The sequence below is a fragment of the Acartia tonsa genome, chromosome 14 (assembly GCF_053477335.1).
Source record: "Acartia tonsa isolate MP-2025a chromosome 14, ASM5347733v1, whole genome shotgun sequence".
Classification (NCBI taxonomy): Eukaryota; Metazoa; Arthropoda; class Copepoda; order Calanoida; family Acartiidae; genus Acartia; species Acartia tonsa.
The window spans coordinates 14,524,286-14,547,906 of NC_137273.1; the positions used below are offsets into that span (position 1 = coordinate 14,524,286).

Genomic DNA, 23,621 nt, shown 5'->3' on the forward strand with positions numbered 1-23,621 from the left:
AGTTAGGAATGCCGCGTTACACACTCATTCTCTGGTGTAAGGAAAAGGGAATTAATGGGTTCGAACTTGCCAGGGAATACAAGAAAATACATTCCAACACACACCCGTCTAGTCACTGGGAATCGAACACAATAACTCATCTTAGCATCATGCGTGCAGACAGTGTCCACAAAATCACAATCTCATAACGCATAAATTACAAGAGTTTAAAATGGCATGGCCATCAGGCCTAAAATTAATTATGGTAACTTACGAACACCACAATAACTCAAACCGACTCCACTACCACATAAGGATAGGAATAAGGAATGGGAAAAGCATTCAACATTCATGAAATGCACATTTACCACTCACACATCTCATTATATCATGGCCTCATAATCTCAATTAAAATTAGAATTACAGACCATGTAATTGCGAATACATGAATTAATAATCAATAGTACCTAAACTTTGATTAGGTACCTACATAATAATAGGCAAATGATTTTTATATTAAAAATCGCATCAATAATTAAATAATCAACTCAAACTTTTTTCATCAAAAGAAAGAAAGATTAAATAATGACATTTTTTCTACTAAATCTTTTTGCTAGAAAAGAAAAGTAAAATTTCATAAAAAACTTCTCAATAATTAGAATTTTTCTCCGGTGGAAAAATACTCGTGCTTACATCTAAACATTTTTCAGATAAGATAAGTAAGATCCTTAAATCTAACCATGTTTTAATAAAATAGATACTTAAATCTAAATAAATATGACTGTAAAAAATCATCAAACATCGGAAAATTAAAATTTCATAATTTTAAATCTTCGTGAATCAAAATTGCGTAAAATAAAAATGCAATTGAAATATGCAAATTAAATTTACCAAAATAAAACAAAAGCTCAATATAAGAAAAGAACTTCTCTAAATGCTGAGTTTGCAATTTCTCTCTGTTTTGAAAAGAAAGCAACTTATACGTATTCAAACAGTCATAATTAAGGCAATTTGGGGCCTCAGTTAGAATGAATCCCTCAAGATACAAACTAACAAATCCATCAAATATAAATAATTGCCATGTTCCAGCTATCCTGTTGGACGTTATGTCTTTCCATCACAATTTTTGATACCGCATAATTTCCAACAGGATTTCTGGCGCAGGGCTGCATCAACTGAAATTAAACATAATTAGTGATGTTAAAATCAAATTAAAATAAAAAAGAATCATGAATAATTCAAGAAACTTTAAAATCATCAATCAAAGCAATCAAAATAAAATTATCTTATGCTTTAGTTTTGCCGTTCTGCGGTATGTCTGGCCGAGGAAACAGAGCTAAGATACACCGTAGAGCGGTCTTATTAAGCTTAAATCTTCGAAACTCAAAGAATCTACTTAATTCAAGGCGAAAAAAATCTGCATTTTTTCTTTAGGTACATCGGTTAAAAGGTAAATAGTAATAATTTTAATATGCATGTAATATTAAATTATTTGTGTGATTATAATAAATCTTAAAGAAATATTTGTATGATGTAAAAAAATCTCATTGTGTTAATTTTTTATCATATCGAATTTCAATCAAACAAGGATAAAGATATTCGTATTTGCGTAGGTACCTAGGAAAATTTCCGTGAAAAAAATCCCTGGTCCCGGAAAGACTTAAATCATTGAAAAAACTTGCAAAAACGTATGAAAAACTTAAGTTTGCATTTCAAATGAAAAAAAATCTTGCGTCGAATTGAAAGTTTAAACGAAATTGCGTCCAAAATTGTGTTTTTTGTCTTTCGAAAAAAAATATCTGATAAATCTACCGTAAAAATAAAATTCAAAGTTAAACAAGAACGATACTTATACTAAACTTTGGGTAGATTGATCTTGAGCAGACGTCTTGCAGAAGTCTCGTTACTCGTGGCGGCTGCATCATCTGATAATTTGTACTTGCAAACCATGGTCCTCCCACCTGGGCGCACTTCTTCTACACGCCCCAATCTGAACTTCTTCATCAAACTTGTGCTATCGTCGATCAGCACCACGTCTCCCGGCTCGAGCAGCACCTCGTTGCGGCGCCACTTGACGGACTTGAGTAGCTCAGGCATGAGCTGCTCCTTGTACACCTGATGGAACTGACGGGTCAACTCCTCCAAGTTCTCCAGCCTCCTGGTGATGGGCTCCTTGCAACCTGTCTCGAAGGTGCAGATTGCATCGTTGGTCCTGCCGCCTAACAGATCAGCAGGTGAAATTATTCTCCAGCAATTGACGTCATCTCCTTGAGTGGCATACGTCAATGGTTTCGAATTCAAGACTCTGGCAGTCTCAGCACACAACACCAATAAATCATTGAAGGTTACAGTAGCACCAGCCAACTTCTTGTTCAACACACGCTTGACCAGCCCAACCTGCCTCTCCACAGTACCTACGAACGAGTGTGCTGCAGTGGGCACAAGATGCCATTCAAAATGCATCCTGGTATCCTTCAAAAGTTCATCCATAATTCGTTTGGCACCAGCCATATTGGTGCCTCTGTCTGTAGTAACCCTTCTAGGCATATTGTAAAACGCCTGAAGTTTTCTCAAGCCGACCAGCACGGCTTCAGTTGAATAGTCGGTCAACACGTCAACAAACACAGCCTGTGTGAATCTACAGGCCACAATCAACAACCAGACTTTGTACTTAGTCTTGGAACTCCTGGTGCCAACGCCATGCTTCACAACTTCTATCGTCCCCTTAAGGTCCATATGCACCTCCTTGAAGGGCATTGAGGGCTCAACACGATCTGGCAGAATATTAGCAATTGCGGGACTCGAACGCTTGGCATATTCAATGGAACATGCAGCACAACTCTTGACCACTTTCATAGCCTCCATGCGGCCATGTGTGATCCATGCATACCTGCGGCTTTGCGCCAATGTTTTACGATGGCCTCCATGTCCCAATTCATCGTGGGACTGTTGAAGGATGAGCCTCGCCAGCCTGTTGTGGCGGCTGAGCAAGACAACACCTGGGCTGTCCTTCATAACTTTCCTGGGGCCTCCAGCAGCGGCCTCAAGAGCCTCATCTCCCCTCCCGGCCATTTTCAATATTGTGAATGACCTAAGAGGAAAACATCCATCATGACCCACTATGGGCCAACAAACCTGGACCTTGTGATGATAGGGTTGAAGGGAGTCGAATTTCCCCTCGGCGTCCATGGTCATCTCCTTCTCTTGGTTGAAGGAAGTCAAAAACAAGTCACAAACAGAATCCATGTATGTATTTGTGAAAGTGTAGTTCTCATAATACCTAGAACTATCATTGTTGCTAACACCATCCTCATTTGTTGCAACGCCACGTTTCTTGACAAGCAACATTTTAAAGCAGTTGGCAGCCTTAAGAACTGCGGCCACAGTCCTCCTTGCCTGCCTGTAGGTCCTTCTTGCCAGGGACCTCCAGAAATCATTGTCCACCACCTGTGTGAACATTACCTTGAGCTTCGCCATCTTGGGATTTAGCTCGCTCTCGGGAATGGATGCATTTACCTCACCCGCCGTCTTAACGGGCCACTGGTCCTGTTCCAGGCGCAACCAGCTTGGACCTTCCTGGTATGTAGATCCAGGTTGTACATCCTCAATCGTACACAAACCACGCGTCGCCAGGTCGGCGATGTTGTGTTGGGTTGGAACCCATCTCCAATCTTCAGGGCTCGTCAACTGTTGTATCTCGGAAACACGATGACTGTTGAAAACATTTAGCATAACACTGTCACTGGATAGCTGAGCCAGGGCACAGCTGCTATCACTAAAAAATACTTTGCCAGAAATGTTGAAAGGTAGGGCTCTGACAACAGTATCCACAAGCCTTGCCAAAATTAGACAACTAAGCATTTCTAACCTTGGTATAGACTCTATCTTCACTGGTGCGACACGTGACTTGGCGCAACACAAAACTACATCATATCCTCCAGGAACTGGCCATCTCAGGTATGTGATGGCTGCATAGGCCTGGTTAGATGCATCACAGAAACCCACAACCATTGGAAGCCCCAACGGCTTATCGGGAACCATCGAACGTCTGAACGACACATTTCCAAGTGCCGAACGGTCCTGGAGGCTGGACACGAGCTCCGACCTCAACTCTCCAGGTATGACATCATCCCAGTTGCATCCATGTATGCAAACTGAGCGCAGACAAAGCTTGGATTTAAGCAGCAATGGCGCTGCTAGACCCATTGGGTCATACAATTGTTGCACAATTCTCCAAACTTCTCGTTTAGTTATCAACTCAGGTAGACTTCTCCAGAGATCCTCCAGATCCAGATCCTCTAGTAGCTTTCTACCCTTAATCTTCTCGCCGTGGTTGGCTCTGACAGGTAGGAACAACTTATCCTGTTTAGGGTCCCAAACAAGGCCCAAAACTTTTACACTGTCAACATCATCTCCAGAATAAATAACAGATTTAAATCTGAAATTGCCAGGTGCAATCATATCTTCCAGCTCTTGGACCAGCTGGACAGCTTCAGGTTTACTGTTATGACCGCTCAAACAGTCATCCACGTAAGTACAAGTCTCCAATTTGACCGAAGGAGGATCTTGATACAAAACAAATTCAGGACTGAGTGGTTGCTGAACATCTCTCCACACCTCTTGCTGGGCTACAACGTCACAACCTCTAATCTTCTCAGATCCATAAACATCTTGAACATCCTGCTGGGAACGTCCACCAAAAATACGACCAGTGAGTCTGAGGGCGGTCACGGCCATATCGCCGGCCAAGGCTTCACCAAAGTTGATGGTTTTGGTGAGATAAACCTCCGGCTCTCCATCAACTGTATCAGCGAAAAAAACACTTTTCAGCTGAGAATCTTCATAGGTAGCTAACAATGAATTGTAGAACTTCTGAATGTCAGCCACGAATGCACACTTATAACTTCTGAACCGAATAAGATTGTGCATCAGGGTATATAATGGAACTGGCCCGTCCATCATAATACTATTGAGGCTTAGCCCCTTGCAGCAGAGGCTAGAATTGGCGCATATCCTCAACGGCGTGGAAATAGACTCTTTATATGCGCAGACTAGGCTCGAATAATACACGGGCTTAGTATAAGCTAGATCTTCTGGCGAAGCTTTCTGATACACTCCACGAGAGACAGCTTCTTGGAACACTTGACAGAAGGTGTCATATTCACCTTTTTTGACCATCCTCTGCCGGTCACGTAAGCAGATCTTGTATGCCTGCTCAGAATTATCAAACAACACACTTGGCGGCTGCTTGTAAGGATATGAGGCCGTCCAGATACGGTTCTCAAGATCCAACGTCAAACCTTCTTCAATCAGCTGCCGCTTACGCACGTCCAAGGCAGACTGCCCGGCGGCAATGGCGGCGCAATGACGGCAGTTCTTACAACCGCTGCACATTGATGGCGGCTGTATCCCCAAACTTTCTGTACTCAGGAACTCCATCTTGCTGACCTCCAACTTAACAGCTTTACAGGCGACAGGATTAGCAACAGTCCTGCCATCTGCAGACACAACTAAATAGCCTGTACCAAATAAGCTTCTGTACAGTCTAGAATCACCAACCATTTTATCTGCACACGGGAACATAGCTGGTGTTAAATGGCCAATAAGAACATCAATCTTACCGTTGACCATAGAAAAATTATCAGGCTTCATGTTGAAAATTTCGGCGGCGGCTGCAGGATCAATAGAACGCAACCCTTCTTCAGTACCAATGCTGGGCACTACCGCCGCCTCCAGAATATGTGAATTCCGGTTGCGGTCAACCAAACAAATCTTGACTGTAGGACATGCTTGGCTCTTCCCATCTGCCAGAGAAATAGTAGCTGTGCGACCAGTTGATGGCAACTCTAACTTCTTGGCAATACTTCTAGAAATCAACGTCAAATTTGCTCCAGAGTCCCACATAGCATTGACGGTGACTTGACGTTTGTCAGCCGCCAATGCTGGGAGCTGCTGCAACATCAGCATAAAATTGTTCTTGCTAAACAATTGTGATTCATAAACTGCCGCAACTTGTCCAGCCACAGTCTCATGAATCAAGCTATTATGGGGCTGATTGCAGCTGTCTATGGTACAGCTGCCAAGTTTATCGGCTCTGGGACAGTCGGCCACCCTATGCCCCTTTTGCAAGCATAGCAAACAGGCGCATATCTTCTTGATGAAGACTTTACGTTCAGGAACAGACATATCCCTAAACTTGGAGCACTTAAACAACAGGTGATCAGAACTACAACCTTCCGACGGGCAAGGCTGTTTCTTCTTGGTCTTAGCTGGAGACCCAGGTTTACCAACGGCTGTAGCTGCGGCCGCAGGATTACCTTTCTTCTTGGAGGGGGTGTCTATATTAGTCGAGCACCGCATCAAAATGGCGCCCCTCTGTTCCTCTATAATCTTCAACAGCTTAGGAACATTTGGGGTATCCATCGAGCCCAACGCTAGGTTGAGCTTATCTTGAAAATCACGTGGCAACTTCTTGGATAACATCTCCAGAAGGATCACGGTCAACCACTGGCTTGTGGTAACTTCATCATCATCATCATCTTTAGTCAGCTGCTCGAGCTGGCTAACTGCACCACCAAACTCTGCTAAGACTGTCACAATCTGGTTGGAGTCCGACGGTTTAGGCTTCTTCTCCCATTGGTTGAAAAGGCAGAGCATCTGACGTGTTTTGGACTTAAAACGTGCATCAAGGTAAGCCCATTGAGATTCATGCGATTGAATCTGAATTAACTGAAGTCTCAACTCTTTATTTTTACAGACCTTTTCACTGCTCAATAATAACTGTAAATATGACGGGTCCTGTCCTACGGTAAGCTTTTTAAAATTGTCCTTGAAACTTACGTAGGCTGCCTCTTGGCCGTCAAAGCTGGGAAGAAGGCGCTCGTCGACACGATTCATATATCCTGGCGTGAATATAGAACCGGTGCCGAACTGTGGTGTGCCAAACGGTGACACAAATGGCGATGCTGTCGAGGCACCCGCCGTCGTTGTAGGCGGCTTCACAGGTTCAAGCTTAACCTCAGCCAGCCGTTTCATCAAAGCAGACAAAGTGTTTATAATTGGTTCTGGTAAGGGAAAGTATGACCCTTTAATAACTTTCACAATCTTTAAGCATCGATCATATAGTTCAGCCTTATGGTCAGGCAAATTATCACCAACTAAATCAACAACACTTTGAATGTCACTAAGCTCTTCTATAGCATCTAGAGCATCTTTCAGAGCACTATAATCCTTTTGCACAGTAACTATATTAGAATAAATGTCACTAAACTCCTCAAGCTCTTGGATTCTCACACCAAGCTTGCTAAAACCGACCATGATGCTATCGAATGTCTCGAACTTGTCATGGACAAGGATTGACTCCTTAGTGAAATGTCTAACGTCAAGCTCTGAAGATTCACTGACCAACTTCATCACTTTATTTAGTTCACTGGTTAGGGCCTCGACGGCTGGGCGCAGCCGCAATCCCAGTTGAGCGCCTTTATTCTTTTTAGGACCCATGATTGTCACAAAAGTTAACTGTACTGATTACGATTATAATAATGCGTGGTAAGGTATCACAACCAACACATTCACAAAACTTCACAGATATTTTCTTAGCCGCATCTGTTCTGTCTTGTTTTCATTGTTTCGGAACGCATGCCTAGCCGTTCTCGAAATCTTATCTCCAAGCCCTCCGAATGACCAACATAGCGAAGTTTACAAATGTGTATTTATTACCATGAAAACAGTAAGTCTAAAACAAAAATATAAAAATTAATTACATAAAATTAATGGTTTATTATTTTTGTAAGATCGAGGTTGCGTGATTTCAATTTAATTAAAAATATAAAATTTCTAAAAAACTTTAAATTGGCACGAAACATATTAAATCGCATCAGAAATTGATAATTTTAGATTCAAATGATCAATAAAATTAAGGAAAATATTCGTATGTCAAAAGTTAGCAATTAAATGGTCTATTTGTTGAAAAATTAATGTTTTAAATTTCTTCATAAAATTATACCATTCTACGCTTATTATTAAGAATTAAAGATAAATTCTTACCACATATGATGTCAAACTAAGCAGGAAGGCTTATTTGAGATCTTCCACGGATTAGAGCGCATGTATATTCAACCAATACATTATTTTCATTCACGTAGCTCTTCACATGGGAATCATCAAAGGAAAAATGCGCGTCTTTTTGTTTGTTTACAAGCGACGCGCGGAGATAGTTAGGAATGCCGCGTTACACACTCATTCTCTGGTGTAAGGAAAAGGGAATTAATGGGTTCGAACTTGCCAGGGAATACAAGAAAATACATTCCAACACAATGCAGGACCATTTACTACAATCATTTATAATTCTATGCTTTCTAAGAGTTTACAGATAATTTTGTCGAAATTAATACTTGTTTTAATTATAATGATAGATTTTTTAAATATTTGTCTAGCTATTCATATACAAAAATAAAATGAGGTGTACCTGGAATAAATCTGGAGGATCAGCCTGTGCAACCGTGGTATCCTGTTGCCGCCGCCGACTAGTGTGACCAGATTTACCACCTAAATATAGAAATATTTACTTATGTTTTTTTTATGAGAACTTTTTTGAAAGTAATTTTACCCCACTTATAATTATCAGAATTTAATGATTAACCGCTTATTTTCTTCGCTTTTTATAACCATTTTTAGAACATCAAAAAAATATTTCAGTTTTTATTTAAAAAGTACAGTAAAATCAAAAATTCAAAACTTAGGTGTCAACGTCTAAAAAGGTTTTAGCGCATTATTCTTAAGCTCAATTCTTCTACCCTTTGCAAGAAAAAAATTGGATTTTCAGTAGTCCACTTTGGGGGGCCAGTACTCCCTCCCTGGCTGAGATATGGCCTTCAAACTTTAATATGTTCTAGTACATGTCCCCAAAAGTATCTGTATTAATTTTTAACTCTGTTTCTCAACTTTGAAGCGTTTTGCAGACATTCTTGAAAAGGGTAGAAGATTTAAGCATGAGAAATATGCGCTAAAACCATTTTTTTTTTATTTCACTCTACTTTTTTAATAAAAACTGAAATATTTTGTTGATGTTCTATAAATGGTTATAAAAAACGAAGAAAATAAGCCGTTAATCATTAAATTCTGATAATTATAAGTGGGGTAAAATTGCTTTCAAAAAGTTCTCATAAAAAAAACACACTGTATATAGTACTAGTAAGTTTCTTTTGTCTATTGAACCGATTGGTATTTCTATTTTAAAGAAGCTACACAATGGTCCCGGAATAGTTTTAGGATTTTTTTCTGTCTTAAATTCATAAAAAAAATGTATATAACCAGATACAACAAAATAGATTAGGGAATAAAAATAGTTGTATAGGCTGTAACATATAATACATAAGAAATTATTCGGTTAAATTAGAGATGCCATAGATATATAATCACATCTTTAACTAAATTATCAACAATTGATTTTTAAAAATAGATATACCTGTTTATATGTTGAAAGAAAAATAGATGGATAAAATATAACACCAGAAATAAAATGGCTTTTTATGTGTTTTCATCTTTCTCACCAAAGATAAAAAGTCCAATTAATTGAGAAAAATAAAAGAAGACAAATAGGATTTATTGTACTAACAATTCCAGCAATTTCCCATGTTATACAAGTGTAGCAGCGATAAAACTTTCTTTTAAAAAGCAAAACTTTTCTATAATTAGGGTCTTTCCGTCCATACGTTCGTCTGGAACGGTCAGCTTTTTTTTGTTAAATTAGGCATGTTAGAATTGTCCTATGGATTTCAAACATTGCATGGTGATTCCTGTAGTAGTTAGTTGCGATTACCAGAATGACCGTACGTCTATTTTAAGCATTTTGATTTTTAACAAGAAATTTGTATGTAATAAAATTATCAGATTGATCTGATATTTGAAAAATGATTCCTAGGAAAACAAAGTACAATGTTATATACAAAGGATCTCTATAAAGTCTTAAAAAACTTAAGTACGTCCTTAAACAGTATCCTGTATTTAAGCAGTTTTTCAACAATTTACTTTTACAAATTTAGTTTAGACATTTATACATTTATAACTTTTTTGATTTTTTACTATGAGAGGTGGGATTGTTAAACACCCTTATTTATGTTAATGGGATATTCTTATAAGATCAAAGTGTATAGTTACTAACATAAAATAATAAAATTACAGAGTTATTTAGAAAAGGATTGCTATTTTGGGAGACAATTAGAAGTACATAACATACACAAATACAATGTTCTATAAAGTAGAAGGATGTGTGTTTATTAGGGTGGGTCGATTTTGGACATTTTTTTTCTGAGGCCAAAGCGGGGATCTGCAAATGATTTGTATGAGTATAATACACCTCTGGATGATTTAAAATTTATCTTAAAACCGCTGACGACCAGACATTCAATTGTATAGCTATTTGTAAATGGGAGTCAATTTTTTTTTATCAGAACTATGGCTTCATGGTGCTCCCAGGAAAGGCATTGAGGAGCTGAGTCAGGAACTTTTGACCGTTTCAAAAAATCTTGTTCCTAGCCTGAGAAAATCTAAAAAACCTCTACAAATTAGACAATTCTCAATAAACCTTAATATTTTTTTGGTTTTTTAGTGATTTCTAAGGCTAGGAACGAGATATTTTGAAACGGACAAAAGTTCCTGATTCAGCTCCTCAAGGCCTTTTCAGGGAGCACCATGAAGCCATAGTTCTGATTCAAAATTTTTTGAATGTCGTCTTTGCATATTAATAAGTAATGAAATATATTTTTTAGTGGTCGCGTTCCAAAACTCAATTTTTTAAAATTCTTTTTCGGTCAGAAATGTTTTTAAGGTTAATTTTATCTGTTGCATATCCCCTCTTTGTCTAATTCCGATATGAACCCGCCCTAGTGTTTATTTGTATATCACAAAAGATATCATAAACGGCTCTACCGATCATTACCTAATTTCCAGGAAAGTTTAATAATGGACTAAGATGGGTTTTATTCTGATGAGGGGTGATGAAAAAATAAATAGGGGTGTGGAGGTATTAGGACTATGTACTAACCCATAATTTCTTTGGGACGAACTGGAGGTTTTATTTCAAATTATTTTATTTATAACGATTACAGTATGCTTTACTTATCAAATACTTAGACAATCCACTTGAAAAGTATCTTGTACTTTTCATAAAATAACACTTTTGTTTTTTCCATTTTAGTGTATGTTATTTTGAGTTAATAAATGTTTTTACTTAAACTTTTAGGTTTTTTCTAAAGTTAGATATATAAAGAGTAAGAGGAGAAAGAGTAGGGGAGAGAGAGAAAGAGAGTAAGAGGAGAAACAGAGAGAGAGAGAGAGAGAGAGAGAGAGAGAGAGCTAAATAATGTGGAAATGTTTTCCAGACATCATTTAGAAGTAATCAAACTCTTGTAAAAATAGATAAATAAAGAGATAGAGAGATAAATGTTAAATATAAATATAGATAAACAAATGGATAGATAGATAAGAATAACATAAAAGTAATAAGATGTTTGTCTGTTTGTGTCTCTGTCTGTCTGTTCCAAAGGATCTTGCTAACCGCTGAACCGATATGGTTCTTCTTTTCATTGGTAGCTTTCCATTGGTCCTGGCAAGGTTACCACCACCTCCAAGGATGACCCACCCAAAAATGTATTTACTTTTTTAACACTAAAATTGAAAATGACGGGGGGGGGGGGGTGACTTCCAACCCCATCCAAAACCTTTAGAGGCCTCTTTATGCGTAGCCGCCTGTGATTAATAAACCAATAAAAAAAAAGGTAGAGTAATATAAACATATGTCTAAATATGTAGACACATAGATAGTAAGTTAAATTATTTTTAAATCTTTTGTACAAAGTTTCAAAACTCGGATAAAATAGAAAAGAAACATAAAAGGCTAATAATAAATCAAATAAAGATATATAAAAATTACAAAATGAGTAGAGAATTAAATATAAATATTTATAGATAGATACCTAGTAATTTAAATATATACTCTAAATATAAAGATTTATAGATAGATAGATTGTAAGTAAAAGTATTTTTCAGACTTTTGTTGTAAGTAGTTAAACTCTTGTAAAAATTGTTTCATAGAGAATTAAGAATATAGATCAACATAAAGACAAGCATTAAGATTATCTATGACATAAAGTAGAACGATGTTTGTCAGTCTTAAGCTAAAAGTCTCTGTGACCGCTGAAATAATTTGACTCTACTCTTCAGAGAATAAAGCTACTGGTCCTGCGGTGGTTTTCAGCTATTTTTTAGTAAAAAATAGATAACCCCCAATTTTTTATGTGTTTTTTTTATTTTAATTAAAGATTTCTTAAACCACTGGATATATAGAGACTTTTTGGGTGATTTTTGACTAACATCTCAGATTGACATGTTAAAATTGTCCTACGGATTTAAAGCTTTCATCATAATAGGCTGTTTTATGTTAAATTTTAATCTATAGAATCATTATAACGAATTTATTTCGTAATATGGTGATTCTTAGGATGATTAGACTAAAAATATCACATGTTTAAAATTAAATTTTGCATACTAAATATAATACATTTCAAAAATTTCAAAAATCAAATCCAACAAAAGAAATAAGTAATAAGTGCTTGAAAATTATGAAATCTATTTTTTAAATTGTCTATGAATTTGGCTTAAAGCATTCCTATAATTGCAAAATATCGCATCACCACAAGAGATTTCTCGGGACAATAAAGAATGAAAGTAAACTGTGACGTTTTGATGCTTAAGACCTCAGAAACGGCCCTAGATAATTGATGATGGGTCAAGTTTACCATGAAAGATAATTCCTCAAATACTTTGCAACATAAAAATGTTTTCACATTTTTACTAAAAGTTACCAAATGTTGTTGGAGGGGTTTTGGGTTCGTGTCTTTCCTCAACTGTCAGATTTTATAAAAATGGTATCTAATAATTATGTCAAGTGGGTATAATAATATGATATAACAGGAGGAATGACTTGGCCAATAAACAAAAGTAAGGAATTCAATGGATGTTACATCCCTCCCTATATTATGCTTAAGGTGTCTTTTAGGTCTAAAATACTAAATATAGGATAAGTAGAGCCACAAAGACATCCATTTACTTTACAATAAGTAGGAATATGAAAACACCAGGAGGAAAAAAAACAGCAGTTTTTTACTTGCGGATTAAAATAAGTTGGGAAAAGACTGAGATACAGTGGTGGGTTAATGGAAGATAATTGATTTTATTATAGAGAAAATAAATGAATAGAGAGCAGAGAGATAATATGAGTAGAATGATACAAGTATATAAGAAGGATGACAAGAAGCGAAGCTCAAAAATTACGGACAGACTTCTGGAATGAGGTATCAATGTAAAAGAAATTATGTAAAAGAAATTACGAAACCAATTAAAAAATGTAGAATGGTCTTAGGCTTATAAGAAAGACGTTAAAATTTAGGAATCGATCGAGAAACCCAACAAAATGCAAGTCTTTATAAACCTTGGTGATAATATGTAGAAAGTTGCCCTAATTAATCCCTAAAAATTCTAGCCGTTTATTTTGAACATGAGTCGAGAAAATTACGAAACCTTGAAAAACTAGGAATCGATCTTGCACCCCAACCAATAGCATATCTTAATCAAACTTGTTTGAAATATGTAGATTGTAAACTTATTCAGTCCCTAAAAAGTTTAGCCGCCTTTAAAGAAAAAGTTTCGAAAAAATCATGAAAACTTAAAAATCAAGCACCCCAATTCATATACAAATCTCAATGACACTTGTAGAATATTTAGAATGTGATTAGATGAGCATATATCAAAGGAATCTTCACTAAAATTTCAGCTGTCTTTCTTTAATAGGAGCCCCCATCGCGTAACGGACTGGCTGACTGACAGACGGACAGACAAAGTAAATTATAGAGTAGCTTCGCTACTGAAAATAAATAAGAAATATACTTCTCAAACTATAACTCAATATTAACCCCTCCCCCCCCAAAAAAAAATAATGGAAGAAAATATTTATCCTATTATATAAAGTATTTATACATATAAACACAGGTTATTTTTCAACATTATATTAATGGATGGAAGACAATTGCTTCACTACTAAATAGATCATTAGTTCCAATTAAGATGTATAAAATGAGAGTTAAAATTAAATATATGTCTTTGCATTTTAAAAGTAAAAACATTTAAAGGAAATAAACGTAAAATTACCTTTTCTCTTTTTACTTCTACCATGGTCCATTTGGGATGTCTAAATATAACATTACAAGATCAGTTTAAATAAAATGAATGCATCTATTTTGCAAAGTTCTTTATTTTAATGAAGCTTTACATAGGTCCGTAGATTTTAGATGAAAGGGGTGTAATGTAAATCATAAAACAACTTTAAACTACTGTAAAATCGATATATACTGTCACAAAAGGGACTAAAAATAAAATGACAAAGAAATTAAACTGTCCCATATAATATTAACATAAACTTTAAGGGGGAAAGGATATTATTTGATAATCAATTGTTCTTTTCCTGTGTTTACCTGAAAGTTATTTGATTTGCCTATGGTCTGATAGCTTCCACTACCACTAGTACTTTGATCTCCTCTAAATAGATAGATATATGGTTAGATAGATAGATAGATAGATAGATAGATAATTTGATATATAGCTTCCACTACCACTAGTACTTTGATCTCCCCTAAATAGATAGATATATGGTTAGAAAGATAGATAGATAGATAGATAGATTGATAGATAGAATGATAGATAGATTCCACTACCACTAGTACTTTGATCTCCCCTAAATAGATAGATATATGGTTAGATAGATAGATAGATAGATAATTTGGAGTAATGAGAAACTGTCCCAATTTTGTATAACTTTAGCGGAACAAGTTCCAATTACGTCATATTTTTCTTTCCCGAAAAAGGGAGGGGGGGAAGAAAATCTCTTCAAAAGAGATGGGGAAAACCCCCTTTTCTCCCATCTCTTTTTTCTTCCTCCCTTCCCTTTTTTTCATTCCCCCTTCTCTTTTTCGGGAAAGAAAAATATGACGTAATTGGAACTTGTTCCGCTAAAGTTATACAAAATTGGGACAGTTTCTCATTCCTCGATAATTTGATATATAGCTTCCACTATCACTAGTACTTTGAATTCCACTAAATAGATAGATATATGGTTAGATAGATAGATAGATTGATAGATAGATTGATAGATAGTTTCCACTACCACTAGTACATACTTTAATCTCCCCTAAATAGATAGATATATGGTTAGATAGATAGATAGTTTCCACTACCACTAGTACATACTTTAATCTCCCCTAAATAGATAGATATATGGTTAGATAGATAGATAGATAGATAGATAAATAGATAGATAGATAGATAGATAGATAGATAGATAGATAGATAGATAGATAGATAGATAGATAGATAGATAGATAGATAGATAGATAGATAGATAGATAGATAGATAGATAGATAGATAGATAGATAGATAGATAGATAGATAGATAGATAGATAGATAGATAGATAGATAGATAGATAGATAGATAGATAGATAGATAGATTGATAGATAGATAGATAGATAGATAGATAGATAAATAGATAGATAGATAGATAGATAGATAGATAGATAGATAGATAGATAGATAGATAGATAGATAGATAGATAGATAGATAGATAGATAGATAGATAGATATATAGATAGATAGATAGATAGATAGATAGATAGATAGATAGATAGATAGATAGATAGATAGATAGATAGATAGATAGATAGATAGATAGATAGATAGATAGATAGATAGATAGATAGATAGATAGATAGATAGATAGATAGATAGATAGATAGATAGATAGATAGATAGATAGATAGATAGATAGATAGATAGATAGATAGATAGATAGATAGATAGATAGATAGATAGATAGATAGATAGATAGATAGATAGATAGATAGATAGATAGATAGATAGATAGATAGATAGATAGATAGATAGATAGATAGATAGATAGATAGATAGATAGATAGATAGATAGATAGATAGATAGATAGATAGATAGATAGATAGATAGATAGATAGATAGATAGATAGATAGATATATTGTTAAATTAATAGAAAGCTTCCACTACCACTAGTACTTTGAACTCCCCGATATAGATAGATAAATAAACAAATAGATTTTAGATAATTAGAAAGGATAGATTGATAGATAAATATTAAGATAGCTAGTATAGATGGTATAGGAAGATAAACTGATAAAATAAAATGTTAGATTTGTAGAAGAATGTATAAGTAGATAGATAGATAAATAGATAGTCTGATAGGTACTTCTAACATTACTTTGATATTCTTTCAAATTTAAATCAGGGTGTCAAATTTTTTTTGCAAATTATGCGGAAAGTATACAGTATAACATTGTCAAAATTGAATATATAGTAAAGCAAGATTTTTTTACTTTAATATTATTTAACTTAATTTTAAATTTTCATGATTTTGCAATTTTCAGGAAGATACTGATGATTTTTATAAATTTTAGCAATAAATTACGGATTTCAACAATAAACAGTTGGCAACCTTGCTTTAGTATCAATTTCATGTAAATTGTAAAAGGCTTCCGAGAATCAAGGATTCCATACTTAAATGTCCCAGAAAGAGAAAGAATCCCCCATCAAAATCAAAACTCTATGGTAACTATAAAAAAAAAAACGTTTTAGGTACTAATATAGAAACTGTAAAAAGTAAAATCAAACAGTTGCCATGATCTTAATGCGAAAAAAATAGTAATATTATCAACGTAGGTTATTTGAGCAAAAGCCTTTTATTTATCAACCTTTGATTAATAAACTATTCTTGAAGACTTTTAAAATAATGCAAATTTGAATCAGGTTAAACAACTAAATTTAACCAATTTACCAGTAATACAATATGCTAAATAGTACAACAAAGTATATACAGATATTGTAAGGAATATAAAGAAGATAAACATTTCACAAATTTATGAGTCATTATGATCAAAAAGTCCTAACAGTCGTTAAATCATAAAAGGTAACTTCTTTACAACGTGCTTGTTTAAGAAATTAGAAGTCAAAGAAAAATCAGATAAATATTTAGATAGGACGAATGGCCTTTGGGGTAATAATTATGTGGTTGCTATTCTTTTAAAATTGTTTTAGAAATCTCCAGTAGATGTTTGAAATCGATATTACCATTTCAACATACCTTCATTTCATTCATAGCATTTTGCAATGAATGGAATTGAAGGAAAAGTCAAAAATATACATTTTACAAAAACTTCAAAATACTGAAAAAGTTAAATTTTCTTCAATACATTAGATTTTATAGTATTTTTCAATTTTTCTGTTTGTCATGTAATATTATAAAATCTTGAATAAAATTGAATAAAATAAAAGTTAAACTCCTCTACTGTAAAGTAGTAGTTGGGTGTATGTCAGCTTAGATATTATAAAAGACTGTACTTTTTAGGTTTTAGGCTACTTTGCAGGGGTGTTGTGCTAGCACTCCTAAGAGATATTTATCTAACATAAAAATAAGAAACACTCTTTTTTCCAAAAATAGATATTAAGAGACAACCCCCTAACCCCTTTAGGGGAAAAAATCCACTTGAGGCTGTATGCGATGCCGATAGCATGAAAATTCTGTCAATAAAAATAAATGTTAAATAGATAGATAGCCGCTATCCTAACATACCATTAATCTTCAATTTTTATAAAAACATGAATGGAATTTTGTAAATACATTTTGCTTGTAACTTCTTGAATTTCCATGCAAATATTGTAAACCTGGCCAAATAATTTCTATTTTTAAAAGAACAAGTTGTTTAATTCAATTTTGTCTTAGACAAGTCATATTTTTTGGTGTCAGGACTAATATAAAACTTTTTTTGGCAATCAGTCTAAAGTTTTCGAGATGTTTTAGATACATAAACATATAAATCATATGAGAATTGTTTAGATATCTTTATTAGTCAAACACTTTGTTAAGTTCAAACTGACATAAATTGCCCAAGTGATTGGAGGTTTTCTTAAATGCCTGGTTTTAACACTAAAACTCCCCTTCCCCCCTATTTTTAAAACAAAATGAAAGTAATGAGAGGAGAGGGGGGGGTTATTTTTTTCCGTATACGTAACAACTATGGAGGGTCCTGTGGTACCCTAAATCTGGAGGGGTATCTACACCTAGTATCCATTATGATATTATCTAACCTAAAGTGATGAAAAAACTAAAAAGTTCTCAATATTAATTTCAATTTGATTCAAAATACTTTTGTACCTTAAATGATTTTTAAACATCTATATCTTATATCAAAGTAATAAACGTAAGTATGGAATCTATAGGATAGCTAATCAAAACCTTACCGACACCAATTATTGTTTCTAAAGTCATTTTGATATAAAGATATGACATTACTAAATCAGCATAGCCCATCAAGTTACAACACTGTCATATTATCTATAATACAAAGTAGAACGATGTCTGTCTTTCCGTCTGACCATCTGTCTGTTGGTCTGTCTGTCCGTCCCTTAAGATCTTGGTAACCACTGAACCGATCGGATTCTTCTCGTTAGGGTATCTACATATTGGTCCTGTGGTGGTTTTAAGCTATTTTCTTGGGGAGTGGGATACCCCCAACCCCCTTAAAAATGAAAATTTTCTTGAGAACACATTAGACTATGAGCAGCACCAGTAGTTATTTTCTTGAGAACACATTAGACTATTTTTTTTACGAATTTTGCGAATTCGTTATTTCACCGAGAAAATGTTTTCCTGCTGGGTAGGTGCGAAAATTTGTGATCCGTTCTGCTGGGAAATAATAGAAGATGTAATTATACCTCTTTGGGCAAAGCCCCTAGAGGCTAGGGGCGAAGCCGCTAGTCCTGTATAAAGTGGTAAGGTTTTCTTTTCTATACCTTAACCCGAACCAATAAAAATCCCAATTTAAGAGAAGCTTCACATAGGCCAGGGGATGGTTTCCTAGGGTTGATATAGTACCCTTTTGAATGCATAGCCCCTATATACTTCGGGCGAAGCCACTGGTCTTAAACAAAAGAGGTTGTACGTTTATCTATAACCTAAAAATATTTTATCACATTCGAATGCTGTCAGAAAAAAAAAATAATAAAAGAAAGATAGCAATATTTATCCCAAAATGTTTTAATGTTTCAACCGCTTATCTATAATAAAAAGTAGAACCGATCGGATTCTACTCTTCAGTGAATATACCTACTGGTCCTTTTTTTGTTTTAGGCTATTTTCTTGAGGGGGGGGGGGGGGGGCAGACTCCCAACCCCCCAAAACACAAAAAATCTCCCAACCCCTTGTTTTAAATAGACTGTAGTATTAGGCAGCAGTCTGTAGCAGTGCCCATTTTTTTATTTCTATATTCTATATAGGAGAGTTGACTTCCCCTTACCTCAGAGGGCGAAGCCCCTATATGCTAGGAGCGATGCCGCTAGTATACTATAAAGAAAAAGGACAGACAGACAAAATGAATAAAGCTCAGCCTGATAGTAAACTTTTTAAAGTGATTGATCAAAATAAAATGTGACAGTTATTTATTTACTTTAATTTGTTTTTGCGGATAGTAATTAAGATTTTCAGTGTTAATTATAAGTAAAAACTTGGAAGATAGATTGATAATGTTAAAATCGTGCAAGGGGAGTGTTATATTCAGCTATAGATAATAGGGAACTTTGCCTATGATTTTCATGTACTAAAGAACTAAGAATTCATATTAGAATTATTGCTTGGCCCCTAGTAGCAAAGGGTAAACCTCCACACTGTAACGCATTCCCAAAGTCCAAAATTTAACAGAGCAACATCAGTACCAATTTTTTTAAAGGGAGTTTCAAACCCCCAGAAATGGCTTCAGTGGTTATCGAGATCTTATAAGTGGGTTAAGACGAACAGTAACATTCGTCTTCTTTACATTGTAGACTAACGTTAACGCCCCTAACCTCTAGGGGCATAATTAGCTTAAAACCACCCTAAGGCATACACGAAGCTACTCTAAACAAAAGTAATACTATATTTGCCGAGTGGTTAGCAAGATATTTCCTTGAATACAAACAAACATCCTGTTACTTACATATAAGGATAATAATATAAGGAAAGATAAACAATAAAAACTATTTGTACTCTTATAATTAATTTCTGACGGCTTGACACAATTCTCTTAGATTGGCGGATTTTTGTTTTACATTACTGCAAAATTTATAAAGAGCAACTTGTTATTTCCATATAAAGACAATTGGGGTATAGTCCCTTTCGTGGTAACGCACCTTAAGGGTCGATTCCTCGTATTTTTCTCCTATTTCTAGCCCCTGCGGGGGCTCTAACCCTGCAGGGCCAATTGCCTAACCCTGTGGGGCAATCACCTAACCCAATATAACCTAACCTAACCTAAAATAACCTATAAAAAGCTATTTTAAAGATACGACGAATCGCCTCTTAAGGGGCGTTGTCATGAAAGGGACTATTCCCGACAATCGTATTCAATGGACGCAATTCTCATAAGGTATGAGGTGATAAACAGCAAATCACGTATTTCCATACAAGGAGAAATATATGCAATTTACGCAATTCTTATAATGAACACAAAGGCTGACCACCATTAAAAAATAAACTAGGTTTGTACTAATTATTGTCTTCCGATTTTGAACCGTGCTGAAAACACATGTATCGTATGGTGTATACATGTCTTATACCTTAATATCCCTGCAAAATGTATATACTGTAAACTGGACTAAATTGCTATTATTGGGTAATTTCTGTACATTATAAAAACACCTCCAACTATATATTGGGAACAAGTGACATTATTGATTATTTGTGTCGGTCAAGAGGTTATATCTCTTTGTTAATAAATATATAGATAGATAGATAGACAGATAGATAGATAGTTAGATAGATAGAAAGTGACATTATTGATTATTTGTTTTGGGCAAGAGGTTATATATCTTAGTTAATGAATATATAGATAGGTAGATAGATAGGTAGATAGATAGGTAGATAGATAGGTAGATAGATAGAAAGTGACATTATTGATTATTTGTTTTGGGCAAGAGGTTATATATCTTAGTTAATGAATATATAGATAGATAGTTAGACAGATAGATAGATAGATAGGTAGATAGGTAGATAGTACTATTATTTATTAATTGTTTTGACCAAGAGGTTTATCTCACTTAATGAATAAATATATATATAGATACACACATATTTGGGTAGATAGATAGTTAGATAGATAGCTTTATGGGTAAAAGATAAATAGAAAATTGATAATCAGTTTGATATATTATTAGAATCTTTATGGGTCCATCCATCTATCCATCCATCTTGTTAAAAGTCCATCATTCTGGAATTATTTTAACATTTATTCTTTCTGTAAATTGAGCATTTCCGGCCCGGGCTGAAAGCATAAAATGCAAATAAAATCCAGTAGACGCTTACTGCTAAAGTGTTTTTTCGTGCCTTTCTATTTTTCTCCAACCTATTTCTGATTTAAAAGTTTGGAACTGATAGGACAAATTTAACATGCCTGACGTCATTTGTTATGGCCTTATGGAAATCTTCACTTAAAGGCATTTCAACTGTTTTTCGAATTAATCGCTAAAATAAATACACTTGCTTTAGATATTCAGATTAAGTTGGATATTGATAAACAGATAGATAATTATATAGATATATAGACATTTTTACCTGCCCAACAAAATAAATAATAAATAGTGTCAATGCCCGATAAAAAAAGGGGGCTAAACTAAACTTTAAAAAAATATGTTTCAATAAAACAGCAGAATAGAACTTCAATATTGCATATTGCTTATAATTTTTTCTAGTAATAAAGTTATTCTATATAACAATGAAACATACATTTAAAAAAAAATGATTAATATAAGGTGGGTAAAAATAACACTAATAATTTATTCAAAATATAATTGCGGTTTTTCAAGCCATCGTTTTTCTCCTTTGGTGTGCATTTTTTTCACAACTTTTTTCAGACTTTTGTTTTCTTCAACTTTTTCTTCTCTATTGAACGGAATTTTAATTTTTCCACTAAAACTTTTAAATATATGTTATGGAAGGGAGAGCGATATGGTATCTGAAAAAATATATTAATTTTCGACTAAAATTGGAGTCATCCTATATTTATATGATTCAAAAGAGAAAATTTTCTTCTGTTAGTTATGCCTAAATAAGAAATCTTGGCATTTGTCAGGTAATGTTTTAACAACAAATAGAAAAACAAACATTCATACCATTATTTTAAAAGATTTTTATGCCACTTGGTAATTTATTTTAGAACAAAAAACTTGTTATTATAATAATAAATATGTCTAAAAGTATCCCATTTTTTAAATCACATAATTTTAGTCTAAAATACAACATCAAATTAAAGTGGCCATTGCTGACATATTAATAGAGGAGCATCAATAAATATTAATTATGAAGAATAATGTTTTTATAAAATGTATGTTTTATCTCAAATTTAGTGTTTGTGTGTATTATTTGTGGCAAACTTTTTATAATACTGTGTTTATACTTTGAAACCAGTTTTCCTATCTTTTATACAAAGTAGAACGATGTCTGTCTGTCTGTTCGTCTGTCTTTCCCTTAAGATCTTGGTAACCACTGAACCGATCAGATTCAACTCTTCAGGGAACATACCTATTTTCTTGGGGGGTGAGACACCCCCAACCCCTCAAAAAACCAAGAATCATAAAGAAGTTTTGTGAATCATTTATTCGCAAAAATTTGCAACCTAGTCGCAATTTTTTCAGCTGGGTAGGTAATTATTTTGATACTCACATAATTTTTTTTAGTCACGTACCTAACGTTTTATTTTGTTTACCTTTTGGGGCAAAGCCCCTAGAGGCTAGGGACGAAGCCGCTAGTCTTTAATGAAACAATATAATAGTTAATTCTCGCATCGTATTAAAAACAGCTTTCCGCGGATATAAAATATACGTAGCTAAAAAAACCTTATGATTTTACATTTTTATATTCGTAGAAAACTGGATATAATACGATGCTAGACATAGTTTTTTCGTAAGGATAAGAACCGGTTCTAATCCACCGGATTTTAATCGGTCCATTTATTGTCCATTGACTTATTCCTTAGAAAGACTAGTTGACAAACAGTAAGGCAAAAATGCACTATATAATAGGGCTGCGGCCCTAACATTTAGGGGCATTATATTTGAAGGGCAAAAAATAGCCTATAACCATACCCAGACTTATTTTTCTAAAAAGAAATAGCATCAAACTATATCAGAGCCCATAAGAGGCTTCACTTTATAGAAGAACCATATCGGTTGAGCGGTTAGTGAGATCCTTCGCTACAGACAAAAAAAAAGCTTATTACTTTACAATATAGGATAGTAGTATATTTATTTCCTGCAACCATTCTCTTAAAAATATACTACAATATAAAAACACTCTTTATCCCAGTATATAAACACCACTCATAAATAAAATGTTTTACAAAACACCAAAAGAGATTATTTTTTTAGTTCACAGAAAACAATTGTATTTTCTATGTGTTTTTTGATTCCAGTAACCAGTCTACAATTTCAGGAAATGGGCAGGGTTTAGGCTGTATTGTAATACAATTAACAATTGTAT

At 34.3% G+C, this 23,621-nt stretch overlaps 1 protein-coding gene across 1 annotated transcript in view; it reads right to left on the reverse strand.

Moving 5' to 3' along the window:
* LOC145306448 (teneurin-a-like) overlaps positions 1–23,621 on the reverse strand; it is a 186,395-nt gene that overhangs the window by 155,908 nt on the left and 6,866 nt on the right. Inside the window, exons 3-5 of the mRNA XM_080148544.1 lie at positions 14,508–14,571; positions 14,185–14,224; positions 8,447–8,526 (exon numbers count right to left, since the gene is read on the reverse strand). Coding sequence (XP_080004670.1) covers positions 8,447–8,526; positions 14,185–14,224; positions 14,508–14,571 — 184 coding nt within the window. The remainder of the gene's footprint in view (positions 1–8,446; positions 8,527–14,184; positions 14,225–14,507; positions 14,572–23,621) is intronic.